Here is a 20,000-nt window from a genome sequence, read left to right on the forward strand (position 1 = left end):
AAAGAGCTGAAAAATCTGGACTCCTACATATCAGCCGGGCTACAAAATCTGGACCCTTTCTTTCTAAAATTATCTGGCAAAATTGTTGCAACCCCTATTACTAACCTGTTCAACCACTCTGTTGTGTCGTCTGGAAACCTGCCGAAGGTCATCCTCCTCTCCAAAGGGGGAGACACTCTCGACCCAAACTGTTACAGACCTATATCTATTCTACCCTGTCTTTCTAAGGTCTTCAGAAGCCAAGTTAACAAACAGATCACCTACCATTTAGAATCCCACCGTACCTTCTCTGCTATGCAATCCGGTTTCCGAGCTGGTCATATGTGCACCTCAGCTACGCTCAAGGTCCAAAACGATATCCTAACCGCCATCGATAAAAGACAATACTGGGCAGCCGTATTCATTGATCTGGCCAAGGCTTTCGACTCTGTCAATCACCACATTCTTATTGGCAGACTCAACAGCCTTGGTTCCTCAAACGATTGCCTCGCCTGGTTTACCAACTACTTCTCTGATAGAGTTCAGTGTGTCAAATCGGAGGAACTATTGTCCGTACCTCTGGCAGTCTCTATGGGGGTGCCACAGGGTTCAATTCTCGGGCCGACTCTCTTCTCTGTATACATCAATGAGGTCGCTCTTGCTGCTGGTGAGTCTCTGATCCACCTCTATGCGGACAACACCATTCTGTATACTTCTGGCCCTTCTTTGGACACTGTGTTAACTAACCTCCAGACGAGCTTCAATGCTATTCAACTCTCCTTCCGTGGCTCCAGGTCATCTACAAGTCTTTGCTAGGTAAAGCTCCTCCTTATCTCAGCTCACTGGTCACCATAGCAACACCCACCTGCAGCACATGCTCCAGCAGGTATATCTCACTGGTCATCCCCAAAGCCTATTCCTCCTTTGGTCGCCTTTCCTTCCAGGTCTCTGCTGCCAATGACTGGAACAAATTTCAAAAATCACTGAAGCTGGAGACTCATCTCTCTCACTAACTTTAACTTGTAGAGTGTAGGGGGCAGTATTTTGATGTTTGGATGAAAAAAGTACCCAAATGAAACGGCCTATTTCTCAGGCACAGAATCTAGAATATGCATATACTTGTCAGATTAGGATAGAAAACAGTCTAAAGTTTCCAAAACTGTCATAATATTGTCTGTGAGCAAAACAGAACTGATATTGCAGGTGAAAACCTGAGGAAAATCCAGCTAGGAAGTGCTGTTTTTCCTGAAAGCTCTCTGTTACATAGCATGCCTTCATTCCATTTAAAGGGATATCAACCAGATTCCTTTTCATGCTTCCACATGGTGTGAACAGTCTTTAGACATAGTTTCAGGCTTTTATTTTGAAAAATGAACGAGAAAGATCACATCACGTCAGTGCATAGCTGGGTGCCAGCAGCGTTTTGCATGCGCAACAGCTTGGAGCAGATATTTTCTCTCTCTCTCCTATTGGAGAAGCAACTGTCCGGTTGAAATATTATCAATTATATATTGTAAAAACAACCTGAGGATTGATTATAAAAAAAAACGTTTGACATGTTTCTACGAACTTTACGGATACTATTTGAAATTTTCGTCTGCCCGGTCTTGACCGCTCGAGCCTGTGGATTTCTGAACATAACGCGCCAACCAAATGGAAGTATTTTGGATGTAAAAATAATCTTTATGGAACAAAAGGAACATTTATTGAGTAACTGGGAGTCTCGTGAGTGCAAACATCCGAAGATCATCAGAGGTAAGTGATTCATTTCATTACTTTTCTGACTTTCGTGACCAATTTACCTGGCTGCTAGCTGTTTGTAATATTTTGTCTGCTGAGAGAGATGTTCTTACATAAACGCTTGGTATGCTTTCAGCCGAAAAGCTTTATTGAAATCTGAAACGCCAGGTGGATTAACAACAAGCTACGCTGTGTTTTGCTATATTGCACTTGTGATTTCATGAAAATTATATATTTTTAGTAATTTGAATCGCTCTGCAATTCAGTGGATGTTGACGAAAATTATCCCGCTAACGGAATGGGTGCATCAATGAAGCATCAGCTGTCAGAGCAGCTCACAGATCCCTGCATCTGTACATAGCCCATCTGTAAATAGCCCATCTGTAAATAGCCCATCTGTACATAGCCCATCTGTAAATATCCCATCTGTAAATAGCCCATCTGTAAATAGCCCATCTAGCCCATCTGTAAATATCTCATCTGTACATAGCCCATCTGTACACAGCCCATCTGTACACAGCCCATCTGTACATAGTCATCTGTACATAGTCCATCTGTAAATAGCCCATCTGTAAATAGCCCATCTGTACATAGCCCATCTGTAAATAACCCATCTGTACATTGCCTATCTGTAAATACCCCATCTGTACATAGCCCATCTGTAAATAGCCCATCCAACTATTTCATCCCCATATTGTTATTTTTTTATTTTTTTTATTTTTGTTGCTCCTTTGCACCCCAGTATCTCTACTTGCACATTCATCTTCTGCACATCTATCACTCCAGTGTTTAATTGCTAAATTGTAATTACTTTGCCACTACGGCATTTTTATTGCCTTACCTCCCTTATCTTACCTCATTTGCACACACTGTATATATATTTTTTTCCTATTGTGATATTGACTGTATGCTTGTTTATTCCATGTGTAACTCTGTGTCAACTGCCAGGTCGCAGTTGAAAATGAGAAAATAAAAAACTGAATTAAAAACTAAAAACAGAGTGTCGTGATTCGAAGCCAAAGCTTGCAGGAAAACCTTTGCTGTGGTTTTACTGTTAGATGATGCAAACTAGTGAAATGCACTCATTAAAATTAACCTCTGCATTCTCCGTCTAGCTAGCAAGCTACTATATGAACCTCTGCATTCTCCACCTAGCTAGCAAGCTACTAAATTAACCTCTGCATTCTCCGTCTAGCTAGCAAGCTACTATATGAACCTCTGCATTCTCTGTGTTATTGACTTGTTAATTGTTTACTCCATGTGTAACTCTGTGTTGTCTGTTCACACTGCTATGCTTTATCTTGGCCAGGTCGCAGTTGCAAATGAGAACTTGTTCTCAACTAGCTTACCTGGTTAAATAAAAGTGAAATAAAATGAAGAAAAAAATCTCCGTCTAGCTAGCTACTAGATGAACCTCTGCATTCTCCACCTAGCTAGCTAGCTAGTATATGAACCTCTGCATTCTCCATCTATCTAGCTAGCTACTAAATAAACCTCTGTATTCTCCACACACAAACACACAGGAAGTATACACATACACACTAACACCCACAGGACACACAAGTGGCAAAGTCACACTGTGGGGAGAGGAGGCTGAACAAAAATTAGTAGCTAGCTACTAAATGAACCTCTGCATTTTCCATCGAGCTAGCTTATCCTCCCTGTGTGTGTGCGTGTGTCTTATCAAATCAAATTGTATGTGTGTGTGTCTTATCCTACCTGTATGTGTGTGTATGTCTTATCCTCCGTGTGTGTGTGCGTGTGTCTTATCAAATCAAATTGTATTTGTGTGTGTCTTATCCTTCCTGAATGTGTGCGTATGTCTTATCCTCTGTGTGTGTGTGTGTGTCTTATCCTCCTTGTGTGTGTGTGTTTGTGTGTGTGTCCTTGTGTGTGTGTGTTCCTGAATGTGTGCGTATGTCTTATCCTCTGTGTGTGTGTGTGTGTCTTATCCTCCTTGTGTGTGTGTGTCTCCTCCTCACTCCCTCCTCTTCCCTTCCCCTCACTACCTCCTCTTCCCTCCCCATCACTCCCTCCTCTTCCCTCCCCCTCACTCCCTCCTCTTCCCACCCCATCACTCCCTCCTCCTCCCTCCCCCTCACTCCCTCCTCTTCCCTTCCCCTCACTCCCTCCTCTTCCCTCCCCATCACTCCCTCCTCTTCCCTCCCCATCACTCCCTCCTCCTCCCTCCTGCTCACTCCCCCCACCTCCCTCTCCATCACTCCCTCCTCTTCCCTCCTCCTCCCTCCCCCTCACTCCCTCCTCCTCACTCCCTCCCCTCACTCCCTACCTCTCGTTCCCTCCTCCCTCCCCCTCACTCCCTCCTCCTCCCTCCCCCTCGCTCCTTCCTCCTCCATCGCCGTCTCTCCCATCTCTCTCTCTCTAACAGGTGTATGTGTAATTCCATTATGATTGAGACAATGTCATCCACCTCTGAACTCCATTATCACCATGGGAACAGACTGACAGTTCTCATTACACACTCCTAATCCACTATTTAACTACACAGGCGAGAGAGAGAGAGAGAGAGAGAGAGAGAGAGAGAGAGAGAGAGAGAGAGAGAGAGAGAGAGAGAGAGAGAGAGAGAGAGAGAGAGAGAGAGAGAGAGAGAGAGAGAGAGAGAGAGAGAGAGAGAGAGAGAATAGGGGAAGAGAGCGAGGGAGAGGAGGGAAGAGAGCGAGAGAGAGTGAGAGAGGGAGAGGAGGGGAAGAGAGCGAGAGAGAGACAGAGAGTGAGAGAGGAGGGGAAGAGAGAGAGTGAGAGAGTGAGGGAGAGGAAGGGAAGAGAGCGAGAGAGAGACAGAGAGAGTGAGAGAGGAGGGGAAGAGAGAGAATGAGAGAGCGAGTGAGAGGAGGGGAAGAGAGCGAGGGAGAGGAGGGAAGAGAGCGAGTGAGAGAGGGAGAGGAGGGGAAGAGAGTGAGAGAGAGAGGGAGTGAGAGAGAGAGAGAGAGGAGGGGAAGAGAGAGAATGAGAGAGCGAGGGAGAGGAGGGAAGAGAGCGAGAGAGAGAGGGAGCGAGGGAGAGAACAGCTATGATCTGCATTGGTCTGAAGCCAAAAAAAGAAAATAAATTCACGAGATCCACAATTCCTATGTCACCCTCAAGTAAAGTTTTCCACCACATAACTTTGACCTACTACAGTAGTACAGTAGGACAGTAGTACAGTAGGACAGTAGGACAGTAGGACAGTAGGACAGTAGTACAGTAGTACAGTAGTAGTACAGTAGGACAGTAGTACAGTTGGACAGTAGTACAGTAGTAGTACAGTAGTACAGTAGGACAGTAGTACAGTAGTAGTACAGTAGTACAGTAGTAGTACTTACCCTACATTATTCATCTCATATACATATGTATATACTGTACTCTACAACATCGACTGCATCCTTATGTAACACATGTATCACTAGCCACTTTAACTATGCCACTTTGTTTACTTTATCTACACACTCATCTCATATGTATATACTGTACTCGATACCATCTACTGTATGCTGCTCTGTACCATCACTCATTCATATATCCTTATGTACATATTCCTTATCCCCTTACACTGTGTACAGTTAGATTACTTGTTGGTTATCACAGAACTAGTACAAGCAGTAGTACATGTGTATGTGACAGTAGTACAGTAGTACAGTAGTAGTACAGTAGTAGTACAGTAGGACAGTAGTACAGTAGTAGTACAGTAGGACAGTAGTACAGTAGTACAGTAGTAGTACAGTAGTAGTACAGTAGTACAGTAGTACAGTAGGACAGTAGTACAGTAGGACAGTAGTAGTACAGTAGTAGTACAGTAGGACAGTAGTACAGTAGTGCAGTAGTAGTACAGTAGGACAGTAGTACAGTAGTAGTACAGTAGTACAGTAGGACAGTAGTAGTACAGTAGTAGTACAGTAGTAGTACAGTAGTACAGTAGTAGTACAGTAGTACAGTAGTACAGTAGTAGTACAGTAGTACAGTAGTACAGTAGTAGTACAGTAGGACAGTAGTACAGTAGTACAGTAGTAGTACAGTAGTAGTACAGTAGTACAGTAGTAGTACAGTAGTACAGTAGTAGTACAGTAGTAGTACAGTAGGACAGTAGTACAGTAGTAGTACAGTAGGACAGTAGGACAGTAGGACAGTAGGACAGTAGTACAGTAGGACAGTAGGACAGTAGTACAGGTCTATTGTTGGCAGGGTACTTAGGAATAAAACCTTCTCAAACTTCATACTTTTAGACAATGGGGTTTGTACCACAAGGAAAAAATTGGATTCTTCGCACATAACACGAAGACATTATCCCATTCAACTCCCTTTTCAAGCTTTATTTTTTATTTATATAAGCAAGATTTGCTTGTTCGATCCCAGGCTGTGTCACAACCGGCCGTGACCGGTTCCCCATAGTGCGGCGTTTTCCGGGTTAGGGGAGGGTTTGGCCGGGGGGGAGAGGGTTTGGCCGGGGGAGAGGGTTTGGCCGGGGGGAGAGGGTTTGGCCGGGAGGGAGGGTTTGGCGGGGGGGAGAGGGTTTGGCCGGGAGGGAGGGTTTGGCGGGAGGGAGAGGGGGGGAGAGGGTTTGGCCGGGGGAGAGGGTTTGGCCTCGGGGGGGGAGGGAGGGGGTTTGGCCGGGGGAGAGGGGGTTTGGCCGGGAGGGGGGGGTTTGGCCGGGCGCCTGCTGGGACCTCGAGGGCTTTGGCCTTGTGGGGGCGCCTGCTTTGGCCTTGTGCCGGGGGAGACTCCTTGTGGCCGGGCCGGGCGCCTGCTGGACTGACCTCGACTCCTTGTGGCGGGGGGGCCTGCTGGTTGACCTCGACTCCTTGTGGCGGGGGCGCCTGCTGGTTGACCTCGACTCCTTGTGGCGGGCCGGGCGCCTGCTGGTTGACCTCGACTCCTTGTGGCGGGCGCCTGCTGGTTGACCTCGACTCCTTGTGGCGGGCGCCTGCTGGTTGACCTCGACTCCTTGTGGCCGGGCGCCTGCTGGTTGACCTCGACTCCTTGTGGCCGGGCGCCTGCTGGTTGACCTCGACTCCTTGTGCCGGGCGCCTGCTGGTTGACCTCGACTCCTTGTGCCGGGCGCCTGCTGGTTGACCTCGACTCCTTGTAGCCGGGCGCCTGCTGGTTGTCAGTTATTAAACGGGCGCCTGCTGGTTTCGACTCCTGGCGGGCGCCTGCTGGTTGACCTCGACTCCTTGTGCAGCTGGCGCCTGCTGGTTGACCTCGACTCCTTGTGCCGGGCGCCTGCTGGTTGACCTCGACTCCTTGTAGCCGGGCGCCTGCTGGTTGTCAGTTATTAAACAGGGTTTCCTCCGACGGTGCAGCTGGTTTCCGGGGTGAAGCAGACGGGTGTTAAGGAGGTTTGGTTGATCACGTTTCGGAGGATGAGTGACTTTGAGGAGACAAAAATGGAAATTAGGAGAAAAAATGGGGTAAAATCAGCACCAAAAATACAATAATAATAATAATAATAATTCCAGTATGTTTTTGTTGTTGTTGAATTGATGAGAGGTGGGGAGTATGTTGTTTACCTCCAATCAAGTTAACTTGCGAAGTTTCATAGACATTGGTGTCATATTGGCTTAGATGTGATGGAAGATTATAATTTAACACTATCAGCATCCTATCTATTCAGACCAGACGAAGAAACTCAAAATCATTATTTAACTCAAACTCATTATTTAACTAATGTAGCAGGAGAACAAATACTGGCAAATGTCAAACCCAATGTGCACCGAGACGCTCTCATTTACCTGGCTGGAAGATAAGACAGGGTATGAGGGAGGGGTGGGAATGGAGACTGTTTTTTATAATAAGCGTTGAAAAGAACATGATGAAATCTCGTTATCTATGTGAGTGTCTGTCCAAATTACTGTTCCACTGACCCTCTGACCCCACACCAAGTCATTTAGTCTATTTCCTGTCTGTCTGTCTGTCTGTCTGTCTGTCTGTCTGTCTGTCTGTCTGTCTGTCTGTCTGTCTGTCTGTCTGTCTGTCTGTCTGTCTGTCTGTCTGTCTGTCTGTCTGTCTGTCTGTCTGTCTGTCTGTCTGTCTGTCTGTCTGCCTGTCTCTCCTCCCCTCTCCTCTCTCCTCTCCTCTCTCCTCCCCCTCTCTCCTCCCTCTCTCCTCCCTCTCTCTCCCCTCCCCATCTCTCCACCCCTCTCTCTCCATCCCCATCTCCTCTCTCTCTCCTCTCCACCCCTCTCTCCTCCCCATCTCTCCACCCCCCCTCCCCCTCTCCTCCCCATCTCTCTCTCCCCCTCTCTCCACCCCTCTCTCCCCTCCCCATCTCTCCCCATCCCCCTCTCCTCCACCCCATCTCTCTCTCCTCTCTCCACCCCTCTCTCCTCCCCATCTCCTCCACCCCCTCTCCTCCCCATCTCTCTCTCCTCTCTCCACCCCTCTCTCCTCCCCCTCTCTCCACCCCTCTCTCCTCCCCATCTCTCTCCACCCCCTCTCTCCTCCCCATCTTTCCACTCTCCCTCTCTCCACCCCCTCTCTCCTCCCCATCTCTCCACCCCCTCTCTCCTCCCTCCCCTCTCTCCTCCCCATCTCTCCCCAACCCTCCCCCCTCTCCCCCCTCCCCTCTCTCCTCCCCATCTCTCCTCCCCATCTCTCCACCCATCTCTCCACCCCTCTCTCCACCTCCTCTCTCCTCCCCATCTCTCCCCAACCCTTCCCCTCCCCATCTCTCCCCACCCCCTCTCCTCCCCATCTCTCCACCCCCTCTCTCCTCCCTCTCTCCACCCCTCTCTCCACCCCTCTCTCCTCCCCATCTCTCCACCCCCTCTCTCCTCCCCCTCTCTCCACCCCCTCTCTCCTCCCCATCTCTCCACCCCTCTCTCCTCCCCATCTCCCTCCCCCCCTCTCTCCTCCCCATCTCTCCACCCCTCTCTCCTCCCCATCTCTCCACCCCCTCTCCTCCCATCTCTCCTCTCCTCCTCCCCATCTCTCCACCCCCCTCTCCCTCCTCCCCATCTCCTCCACCCCTCTCTCCTCCCCATCTCTCTCTCCTCTCTCCCCACCCCTCTCTCCTCCCCCTCTCTCCACCCCTCTCCTCCCCTCCCCCTCTCTCCTCCCCATCTCTCTCCACCCCTCTCTCCTCCTCCCCATCTCTCCCCAACCCTTCCCCTCTCTCCACCCCCTCTCTCCACCCCCTCTCTCCTCTCCATCTCTCCACCCCCTCTCTCCTCTCCATCTCTCCACCCCCTCCCTCCTCCCCATCTCTCCCCACCCCCTCTCTCCTCCCCATCTCTCTCCACCCCCTCCTCCCCTCCCCATCTTTCCACCCTCCCTCCCCTCTCCACCCCCTCTCTCCTCCCCATCTCTCCACCCCCTCTCTCCTCCCCATCTCTCCCCCCCTCTCTCTCCTCCCCCTCTCTCCTCCCCATCTCCCTCTCCATCTCTCCACCCCTCTCTCCTCCCCATCTCTCCCTCCCCTCTCTCCTCCCCTCCCCATCTCTCCCCATCCCCCCTCTCCTCCCCATCTCTCCCCACCCCCTCTCTCCTCTCCATCTCTCCACCCCCTCTCCTCCCCCTCTCTCCTCTCCATCTCTCCACCCCCCTCTCTCCCTCCCCATCTCTCCCCTCTCCCCCTCTCTCCTCCCCATCTCTCCACCCCCTCTCTCCTCCCCATCTCTCTCCCCCTCTCCCCACCCCTCTCTCTCCACCCCCCTCTCCACCCCTCTCTCCACCCCCTCTCTCCTCCCCATCTCTCCACCCCTCTCTCCTCCCCATCTCTCCACCCCCTCTCTCCTCCCGATCTCTCCCCACCCCTCTCTCTCCCTCCTCTCTCCTCCCCCTCTCTCCTCCCCATCTCTCCACCCCTCTCTCCTCCCCATCTCTCCACCTCCTCTCTCCTCCCCATCTCTCCCCAACCCTTCCCCTCCACTCCCTCTCTCCTCCCCCCATCTCTCCACCCCCTCTCCTCCCTATCTCTCCACCCCCTCTCTTCTCCCCATCTCCCCTCCCCCCCTCTCTCCTCCCCATCTCTCCACCCCCTCTCTCCTCCCCATCTCTCCACCCCCTCTCTCCTCCCCATCTCTCCACCCCCTCTCTCCACCCCTCTCTCCTCCCCATCTCTCCCCCCCCTTCCACCCCCCTCCACTCCCTCTCTCCTCCCCCTCTCTCCTCCCCATCTCTCCCCACCCCTCTCTCCTCCCCATCTCTCTCCACCCCTCTCTCCACCCTCTCTCCACCCCCTCTCTCCACCCCCTCTCTCCTCCCCATCTCTCCACCCCCTCTCTCCTCCCGATCTCTCCCCACCCCCTCTCTCCTCTCCTCTCTCCTCCCCCTCTCTCCTCCCCATCTCTCCACCCCCTCTCTCCTCCCCATCTCTCCACCTCCTCTCTCCTCCCCATCTCTCCCCACTCCCCCTTCCCCTCCACTCCCCTCTCTCCTCCCCATCTCTCCACCCCTCTCCTCCCTATCTCTCCACCCCCTCTCTTCTCCCCATCTCCCCTCCCCCTCTCTCCTCCCCATCTCTCCACCCCCTCTCTCCCCATCTCCCCATCTCTCCACCCCTCTCTCCTCCCCATCTCTCCACCCCCTCTCTCCTCCATATCTCTCCACCCCCCACTCTCCTCCTCCCCATCATCTCCCCAACCCTTCCCCTCCACCCCTCTCTCCTCCCCCTCTCTCCTCCCCATCTCTCCACCCCCCTCTCTCCTCCCTATCTCTCCACTCCCTCTCTCCTCCCCCCCCCCTCTCTCCTCCCCCTCTCTCCTCCCCCTCTCTCCTCCCCCCTCTCTCCACCCCCTCTCTCCTCCCCCTCTCTCTCCTCCCCATCTCTCCCCAACCCTTGCATCCCCTCTCTCCACCCCCTCTCTCCTCCCCATCTCTCGGGAGCCCCCCTCTCTAGGGCCTCCCCATCTCTCCCCACCCCTCTCTACTCCCCATCTCTCTCCACCCCTCTCTCCACTGACAAGTGCCTCTCTCCTCCCCATCTCTCCTCCCCAAGGTTCTGGCGCTCTCCTCCCCATCTCTCCACTGCCCCTCTCTCCACTCCAGACTGCGCTCCTCCCCATCTCTCTCCCCTCCTCCCCCTCTCTCCACCCCTCTCTCCTCCCCCTCTCTCCACCCCTCTCTCCACCTCCTCTCTCCTCCCCATCTCTCCCCAACCCTTCCCCTCCACTCCCTCTCTCCTCCCCTTCTCTCCTCCCCATCTCTCCACCCCCTCTCTCCTCCCCATCTCTCCACCCCCCCTCTCTCCTCCCCATCTCTCCACCCCCTCTCTCCTCCCTATCTCTCCACCCCCTCTCTCCTCCCCATCATCTCTCCCCACTCCCTCTCTCCTCCCCCCTTCCCCCCTCCACTCCCTCTCCTCCCCCCCTCTCTCCCTCCCCATCTCTCCCCCCTCCCCCCTCTCTCCTCCCCTCTCCTCTCTCTCCACCCCCCTCTCTCCTCTCTCCCCCTCTCTCCCCCCTCTCTCCACCCCCTCTCTCCACCCCTCTCTCCTCCCCATCTCTCCACCCCCTCTCTCCCTCCCGATCTCTCCCCACCCCCTCTCTCCTCTCCTCTCCCTCCCCCTCTCTCCTCCCCATCTCTCCACCCCCTCTCTCCTCCCCATCTCTCCACCTCCTCTCTCCTCCCCATCTCTCCCCTCCCCTTCCCCTCCACTCCCTCTCTCCTCCCCATCTCTCCACCCCCTCTCCTCCCTATCTCTCCACCCCCTCTCTTCTCCCCATCTCCACTCCCCCCTCTCTCCACCCCCTCTCTCCACCCCCTCTCTCCTCCCCATCTCTCCACCCCCTCTCTCCTCCCCATCTCTCCCCATCTCTCCCCCCTCTCTCCCCTCTCCCTCCCCTCCCCCTCTCCTCTCCCCCCTCTCTCCTCCCCATCTCTCCACCCCCCTCTCTCCTCCCCATCTCTCCACCTCCTCTCTCCTCCCCATCTCTCCCCAACCCTTCCCCTCCACTCCCTCTCTCCTCCCCATCTCTCCACCCCCTCTCCTCCCTATCTCTCCACCCCCTCTCTTCTCCCCATCTCCCTCCCCCTCTCCCCATCCTCCCCATCTCTCCCCACCCCCTCTCTCCTCCCCATCTCTCCACCCCCCTCTCTCCTCCCCATCTCTCCCCCATCTCTCTCCCCTCCCCCCCCTCTCTCCTCCCCATCTCTCCTCCCCATCTCTCCACCCCTCTCTCCTCCCTATCTCTCCACTCCCTCTCTCCTCCCCATCTCTCCTCCCCCTCTCTCCTCCCCCTCTCTCCTCCCCTCTCTCCACCCCTCTCTCCTCCCCATCTCTCCCCAACCCTTCCCCTCTCTCCACCCCCTCTCTCCTCCCCATCTCTCCACCCCCTCTCTCCTCCCCATCTCGCTCCACCCCCTCTCTCCTCCCCATCTCTCCCCACCCCTCTCTCTACTCCCCATCTCTCTCCACCCCTCTCTCCACTCCCTCTCTCCTCCCCATCTCTCCTCCCCTCTCTCCTCCCCATCTCTCCACTCCTCTCTCCACTCCCTCGCTCCTCCCCATCTCTCTCCTCCCCCTCTCTCCACCCCTCTCTCCTCCCCCTCTCTCCACCCCTCTCTCCACCTCCTCTCTCCTCCCCATCTCTCCCCAACCCTTCCCCTCCACTCCCTCTCTCCTCCCCTTCTCTCCTCCCCATCTCTCCACCCCCCCTCTCTCCTCCCCATCTCCCCACTCCCTCTCTCCACCCCTCTCTCCTCCCCCTCCCCTCTCTCCACCCCCTCTCTCCACTCCCTCTCTCCACCCCTCTCTCCCACCCCTCTCTCCCCCCCTCTCTCCTCCCCTCTCTCTCCCCATCTCTCCACTCCCCTCTCTCCCCCCCTCTCTCCTCCCCATCTCCTCCACCCCTCTCTCCTCCCCATCTCTCCTCCCCATCTCTCCACTCCTCTCTCCACCCTCTCCTCCCCATCTCTCCACCCCTCTCTCCTCCCCATCTCCTCCACCCCCTCTCTCTCCTCCCCATCTCCCCCAACCCTTCCCCTCCACTACAGAGTGCACAAGAGTACCAAACGTTTCACAGGTCAACACAGTCCCCCCCCCATGCTGCAGAGATAAATCTCCAGCCAGGGTTGCCATGTATGCAGTTTTGTGGTTTATTGAGGTACTTTGAAAACGTTGCCGTAGGTGAAAGGTTTCCGTTGCCAAGTTTGCAAGTTTCAAATGTTACCTCTATATTACCAAGAGAGCATATATATATATATATATATATATATATATTTTAAGACATTAATTTCCCTGTAATCTGCTGAAATTGTGCTAGTTTTCAGGCTTGTAAATGTGGATTTTTGTGTGTAGATTTACTATACACTTTAAATTGACCTGGCAAGCCTGTCTCAGCCTGATCACCACTAAAGTAGTTGTGCAACACGAAGGAAAAGAGGATGGCTGCAGATGTTGGCCTTCATGCAAGAAACTGTTTTTGCCACAAAAATGTTTTTATGTGAATTTGGTGTATTGGTTAAGCCATGTAGGTTCTTATTGTCTTTATTTTTATTAATTAATCTTATCTCACGTAGGTCATTTGACTGATATCCATAATGCAGTGACGATGTCCATGACATAAATGGGAGAAAAAAATGTTTTGTGAATGTGCAATTGTTACTTTTCATGTTTCTACCTCATTGTAAGGACTGATGCTGGGAGACAAGAAGCAAGTAAAGGGAGTGACCATTTAATAAATACCTGACATGACACAAACAAGGGTCTGAAACATAACATAACAACAATAATGCTGACACGGGGATCAAACTGAGGAAAAGACAGATATAGGAGGGTCAATCAACAAAGTAATGGAGTCCAGGTGAGTCCAAAGAAGGGCAGGTATGCTTAATGATGGTGACAGGTGAGAGTAATGATGGTGACAGGGTGTGAGTAATGATGGTGACAGGTGAGAGTAATGATGGTGACAGGGTGTGAGTAATGATGGTGACAGGGTGTGAGTAATGATGGTGACAGGGTGTGAGTAATGATGGTGACAGGGTGTGAGTAATGATGGTGACAGGGTGTGAGTAATGATGGTGACAGGGTGTGAGTAATGATGGTGACAGGGTGTGAGTAATGATGGTGACAGGGTGTGAGTAATGATGGTGACAGGGTGTGAGTAATGATGGTGACAGGGTGTGAGTAATGATGGTGACAGGTGAGAGTAATGATGGTGACAGGTGAGCGTAATGATGGTGACAGGTGAGCGTAATGATGGTGACAGGGTGTGAGTAATGATGGTGACAGGTGAGAGTAATGATGGTGACAGGTGAGCGTAATGATGGTGACAGGTGTGAGTAATGATGGTGACAGGGTGTGAGTAATGATGGTGACAGGGTGTGAGTAATGATGGTGACAGGTGTGAGTAATGATGGTGACAGGGTGTGAGTAATGATGGTGACAGGGTGTGAGTAATGATGGTGACAGGTGAGAGTAATGATGGTGACAGGGTGTGAGTAATGATGGTGACAGGTGAGCGTAATGATGGTGACAGTGTGTGAGTAATGATGGTGACAGGGTGTGAGTAATGATGGTGACAGGGTGTGAGTAATGATGGTGACAGGTGTGAGTAATGATGGTGACAGGGTGTGAGTAATGATGGTGACAGGGTGTGAGTAATGATGGTGACAGGTGAGAGTAATGATGGTGACAGGGTGTGAGTAATGATGGTGACAGGTGTGAGTAATGATGGTGACAGGGTGTGAGTAATGATGGTGACAGGTGAGCGTAATGATGGTGACAGGGAGCGTAATGATGGTGACAGAGTGTGAGTAATGATGGGAATTCGAAGCGCCAGGAAGAGGGAGCCGAAGCGCCAGGAAGAGGGAGCCGAAGCGCCAGGAAGAGGGAGCCGAAGCGCCAGGAAGAGGGAGCCGAAGCGCCAGGAAGAGGGAGCCGAAGCGCCAGGAAGAGGGAGCCGAAGCGCCAGGAAGAGGGAGCCGAAGCAGGCGTGACACCTTATACTTATTTGCTACTTGCTAACGTTCGTGATTGACGTTGAACTACGAAATCAGAGCAGCTAGCTAACGGTTAGCATGCTAGCTAATGTTTAGCGTGCTAGCTAACGGTTAGCGTGCTAGTTAACGGTTAGCATGCTAGCTAATGTTTAGCGTGCTAGCTAATGATTGGCGTGCTAGCTAACGATTAGCGTGCTAGTTAACGGTTAGCTTTGGTGGAAAGCTAATAAGTTTAGCATAATTGGTAAACGTGTCTTTGATTCAGAATACATGATTGTGTATTCTTTTGGCTAGCTTTGCGGTATGTTTCAAGGCTTAGCCTAGTATTTTCTGATTTGCATAGTGTTTAGTGTATACTTGCTTTGCTTTAGCCGAACCACTCATACTGATTCTCTTCTTGTCACGAATCCCGTTTCCTGAGTCTGTTTTTTGCCTGTGTTCTGTCCTGGAGTGTTTTTTCCGGCGTCCTGGAACGCACCCTGTCTGGTTGCCGGGCAATGTAGCCAGTTGGGAGTTCTGATTACCCGCACCTGTATCCCATCAGCTATCTGCTCACCTGGTCCTGATCATCATCTCTCCTCTTCATAAGCCGGGACCTGACATCCATTCCCTGCCGGATCGTTAGCCATGAACAGTATGTTGTACCATAGTATCAGCCTCAAGTTGGATAGAATTTGTTTTGTTGTTTTTTACGTATTGCTTGCCTTAAACTGACCTCCGTTTGTTCTGTCTTCAGTTACTCACCCGGATCATTTACCCCATTCCCGCCTGGTCGTCGGAGGATTCCGCTACCCCATTGGATCCACCTATTTACTCCCATCAACTCACCACCGCTGCCCGCTACACCACCTGGATATATCTACCCATTCACATTCACTTGTAAATAAATACTCACCTTCTTCCTACTCTCCTTGTCCTGGTCTGCTTCCGGGTTCGATTTTGAAAGACCGTGACACTTCTAGTCCGTCCATAACAGCAGATTCAGCTTTAGTTGCATCCGTGAACTGGCGTAATGTTATGCTTATACTTCCTGTTTTACCTTGAAAGTCGTCTCTAAAAAGGAAATGGTGATAAATGTCTGTTGGACCTCTATTGGTCTGTTACCATTGGCTAATAGAGGTGCTGGGGACACCAATGACTGTTACCATTGGCTAATAGAGGTGCTGGGAGACACCAAGGACTGTTACCATTGGCTAATAGAGGTGCTGGGAGACACCAATGACTGTTACCATTGGCTAATAGAGGTGCTGGGAGACACCAAGGACTGTTACCATTGGCTAATAGAGGTGCTGGGAGACACCAAGGACTGTTACCATTGGCTAATAGACGGATAACAGTCCTTGGTGTCCCCCAGCACCAACATTTCACTTCAACGGGAAAAGAGAGAGGTGTATAAGAGGTCTGTGCCAAACATTTCACTCCAGGGACACATCTCCACTGAACAAAGATGTTGCAGTGGCGCTAACAGAGGGTGAGAGATTCTACTTCTACTTGGAACGCATTGAAACCTGTGGGAAGCAGGAAGGTGGCAGGAAGGAAGGTGCCTGTAATTCTCATGCCAGCGATGGTGGAATCTTTACAGTTGCTTATCAAAGAGCGATGCTCATGTGGAGTGAGCGAAAGGTAATATCTACTTATTTGCCAGGTCAGGATAGGATACAGATTTTAAGGGGGAATGACTGCATTCACATCTATGCCGAAAAATGTGGGTTCCAAGTTACCTGAAGCATAAACGTAACTAGGAAAGAGAGGCTGTCGCCATCTCCAGAGTGTTATAGTACATCTCTAGTGTGTTATAGTACATCTCCAGTGTGTTATAGTACATCTCCAGAGTGTTATAGTACATCTCTAGTGTGTTATAGTACATCTCCAGTGTGTTATAGTACATCTCCAGTGTGTTATAGTACATCTCCAGAGTGTTATAGTACATATCCAGGGTGTTATAGTACATCTCCAGTGTGTTATAGTACATCTCCAGTGTGTTATAGTACATATCCAGGGTGTTATAGTACATCTCCAGTGTGTTATAGTACATCTCCAGAGTGTTATAGTACATATCCAGGGTGTTATAGTACATCTCCAGTGTGTTATAGTACATCTCCAGAGTGTTATAGTACATCTCTAGTGTGTTATAGTACATCTCCAGTGTGTTATAGTACATCTCCAGTGTGTTATAGTACATCTCCAGTGTGTTATAGTACATCTCCAGTGTGTTATAGTACATCTCCAGTGTGTTATAGTACATCTCCAGGGTGTTATAGTACATCTCCAGAGTGTTATAGTACATATCCAGGGTGTTATAGTACATCTCCAGTGTGTTATAGTACATCTCCAGAGTGTTATAGTACATCTCTAGTGTGTTATAGTACATCTCCAGTGTGTTATAGTACATCTCCAGTGTGTTATAGTACATCTCCAGTGTGTTATAGTACATCTCCAGTGTGTTATAGTACATCTCCAGGGTGTTATAGTACATCTCCAGAGTGTTATAGTACATCTCCAGTGTGTTAGTACATCTCCAGTGTGTTATAGTACATCTCCAGTGTGTTATAGTACATCTCCAGTGTGTTATAGTACATCTCCAGAGTGTTATAGTACATATCCAGGGTGTTATAGTACATCTCCAGAGTGTTATAGTACATATCCAGGGTGTTATAGTACATCTCCAGTGTGTTATAGTACATCTCCAGTGTGTTATAGTACATCTCCAGTGTGTTATAGTACATCTCCAGTGTGTTATAGTACATCTCCAGTGTGTTATAGTACATCTCCAGTGTGTTATAGTACATCTCCAGAGTGTTATAGTACATCTCCAGTGTGTTAGTACATCTCCAGAGTGTTATAGTACATCTCCAGTGTGTTAGTACATCTCCAGAGTGTTATAGTACATCTCCAGTGTGTTAGTACATCTCCAGAGTGTTATAGTACATCTCCAGTGTGTTAGTACATCTCCAGAGTGTTATAGTACATCTCCAGTGTGTTATAGTACATCTCCAGGGTGTTATATATATATTAATCCAGAACAGGACTGACTTTCTGACTTTCTTTGGGTCACGACATTCGCAATCCGTCGAAAGTTTGCTTAAAAAATAAGTAAAATGTTGACGGCGTGTGAACAGATTGGCAGAGTTCAATGTGAAAACTCTGGACCATCAGCCCCAAGTAGTAAATTTACCCCCTAGTGTTTACGCTTTGATTTTGTTTTGCACAGATTTAGCTTGCCTCAATTTACCATTCTTCTTTTTGGCTGTCTTTAATTACGAAATGAGCATGGCTGAAAAAATAATGAGGCTTCGAAGAGAGAAAGAAAGAAAGAAAGAAAGAGAGAGAGAGAGAGAGAGAGAGAGAGAGAGAGAGAGAGAGAGAGAGAGAGAGAGAGAGAGAGAGAGAGAGAGAGAGAGAGAGAGAGAGAGAGAGAGAGAGAGAGAGAGAGAGAGAGAGAGAGAGAGACTTAAATTCACACAGGAGAAGTACTCCAGATATAACAGACTGACCCTAGCCCCCCGACACGTAACATACTGGAGGCTGAGACAGGAGGGATCGGGAGACACTATGGCCCCGTCCGACGATACCCCCAGACAGGGCCAAACAGGCAGGATATTATAACCACATGCTCACAAACATGTGAACATGCAACTTCATGGTTGCGAGATTTACAAAGGAGAATAGCACACAGCTTAAATATGAGTAGATGGCGCCCTCTGCTGGACTGTACATTTCATGAGGCTTTAATAGCTCGGGCTGCGTTCCAATTCTCTACTCGCACTATGCAGATTGGACAAGCTTAAACAAAATGGTAGCAGTTTCACGTAGCTTGTCAGAGGGCACGATGGAGCTCCTACCACGAGGGAGCAAATACCACGATGGAGCTACTACCACGATGGAGCTACTACCACGATGGAGCTACTACCACGATGGAGCTACTACCACGATGGAGCTCCTACCACGATGGAACTACTACCATGATGGAGCTACTACCACGATGGAACTACTACCACGATGGAGCTACGACCAGATACACCTGTCACATCTTCACAAGTGCATAAGGTCTATCCAGGGTCTATGGGTCGATTGGGTCTGAGTGTGCTGTTTAACACACCCTCGTGGATTTAAAAGGAACGGACCGGTGTGAGGTGTATGGTGGAACCTCCCTCCATACATTATTTCAACAATCCAATACATTGGATTTCCCATTTCAGCTTCAGAGTCTAAACTAGAAGTGAATCACACAGTCCATGTCTATCAGAGTCTAAACTGGAAGTGAATCACACAGTCCATGTCTATCAGAGTCTAAACTGGAAGTGAATCACACAGTCCATGTCTATCAGAGTCTAAACTAGAAGTGAATCAAACAGTCTATGTCTATCAGAGTCTAAACTAGAAGTGAATCAAACAGTCCATGTCTATCAGAGTCTAAACTGGAAGTGAATCAAACAGTCCATGTCTATCAGAGTCTAAACTGGAAGTGAATCACACAGTCCATGTCTATCAGAGTCTAAACTGGAAGTGAATCACACAGTCCATGTCTATCAGAGTCTAAACTGGAAGTGAATCACACAGTCCATGTCTATCAGAGTCTAAACTGGAAGTGAATCACACAGTCCATGTCTATCAGAGTCTAAACTAGAAGTGAATCACACAGTCCATGTCTATCAGAGTCTAAACTGGAAGTGAATCAAACAGTCCATGTCTATCAGAGTCTAAACTAGAAGTGAATCAAACAGTCCATGTCTATCAGAGTCTAAACTAGAAGTGAATCAAACAGTCCATGTTTATCAGAGTCTAAACTAGAAGTGAATCACCGACATGTACAAATTACCTCCCTAAGTCCCTCTCCCTCTTCCCCTCTCTATATCCCTCTCCCTCTTCCCCTCTCTATATCCCTCTCCCTCTTCCCCTCTCTATGTCCCTCTCCCTCTCCCTCTTCCCCTCTCCCTCTTCCCCTCTCTATATCTCTCTCCCTCTTTCCCTCTCCATCTCCCTCTCCCTCTACCTTTCCCTCTCCCTCTCCCTCTCCCTCTCCCTCTCCCTCTCCCTCTCCCTCTCCCTCTCCCTCTCCCTCTCCCTCTCCCTCTCCCTCTCCCTCTCCCTCTCCCTCTCCCTCTCCCTCTTCCCCTCTCTATGTCCCTCTTCCTCTCCCTCTCCCTCTCCCTCTCCCTCTCCCTCTTCCCCTCTCTATGTCCCTCTTCCTCTCCCTCTTCCCCTCTCTATCTCCCTCTCCTTCTCCCTCTTCCCCTCTCTATGTCCCTCTCCCTCTCCCTCTCCCTCTCCCTCTCCCTCTCCCTCTCCCTCTCCATGTCCCTCCTCCTCTCCCTCTTCCCCTCTCTATGTCCCTCTTCCTCTCCCTCTTCCCCTCTCCCTCTCCCTCTCCCTCTCCCTCTCCCTCTCCCTCTCCCTCTCCCTCT

General features: G+C 50.5%; 1 protein-coding gene across 1 annotated transcript in view; it reads right to left on the bottom strand.

The window, feature by feature from the left end:
* Positions 1–16,152, bottom strand: part of LOC123990912 (altered inheritance of mitochondria protein 3-like) — a 41,219-nt gene extending 25,067 nt beyond the window's left edge. Inside the window, exons 1-3 of the mRNA XM_046291930.1 lie at positions 16,062–16,152; positions 6,838–7,084; positions 6,381–6,795 (exon numbers count right to left, since the gene is read on the bottom strand). Of these exons, the coding sequence (XP_046147886.1) occupies positions 6,381–6,795; positions 6,838–7,084; positions 16,062–16,152 (753 nt within the window). The remainder of the gene's footprint in view (positions 1–6,380; positions 6,796–6,837; positions 7,085–16,061) is intronic.
* Between the last annotated feature and the right edge of the window lie 3,848 nt (positions 16,153–20,000).

The sequence above is a fragment of the Oncorhynchus gorbuscha genome, linkage group LG02 (genome assembly GCF_021184085.1).
Source record: "Oncorhynchus gorbuscha isolate QuinsamMale2020 ecotype Even-year linkage group LG02, OgorEven_v1.0, whole genome shotgun sequence".
In the NCBI taxonomy this organism is placed as follows: Eukaryota; Metazoa; Chordata; class Actinopteri; order Salmoniformes; family Salmonidae; genus Oncorhynchus; species Oncorhynchus gorbuscha.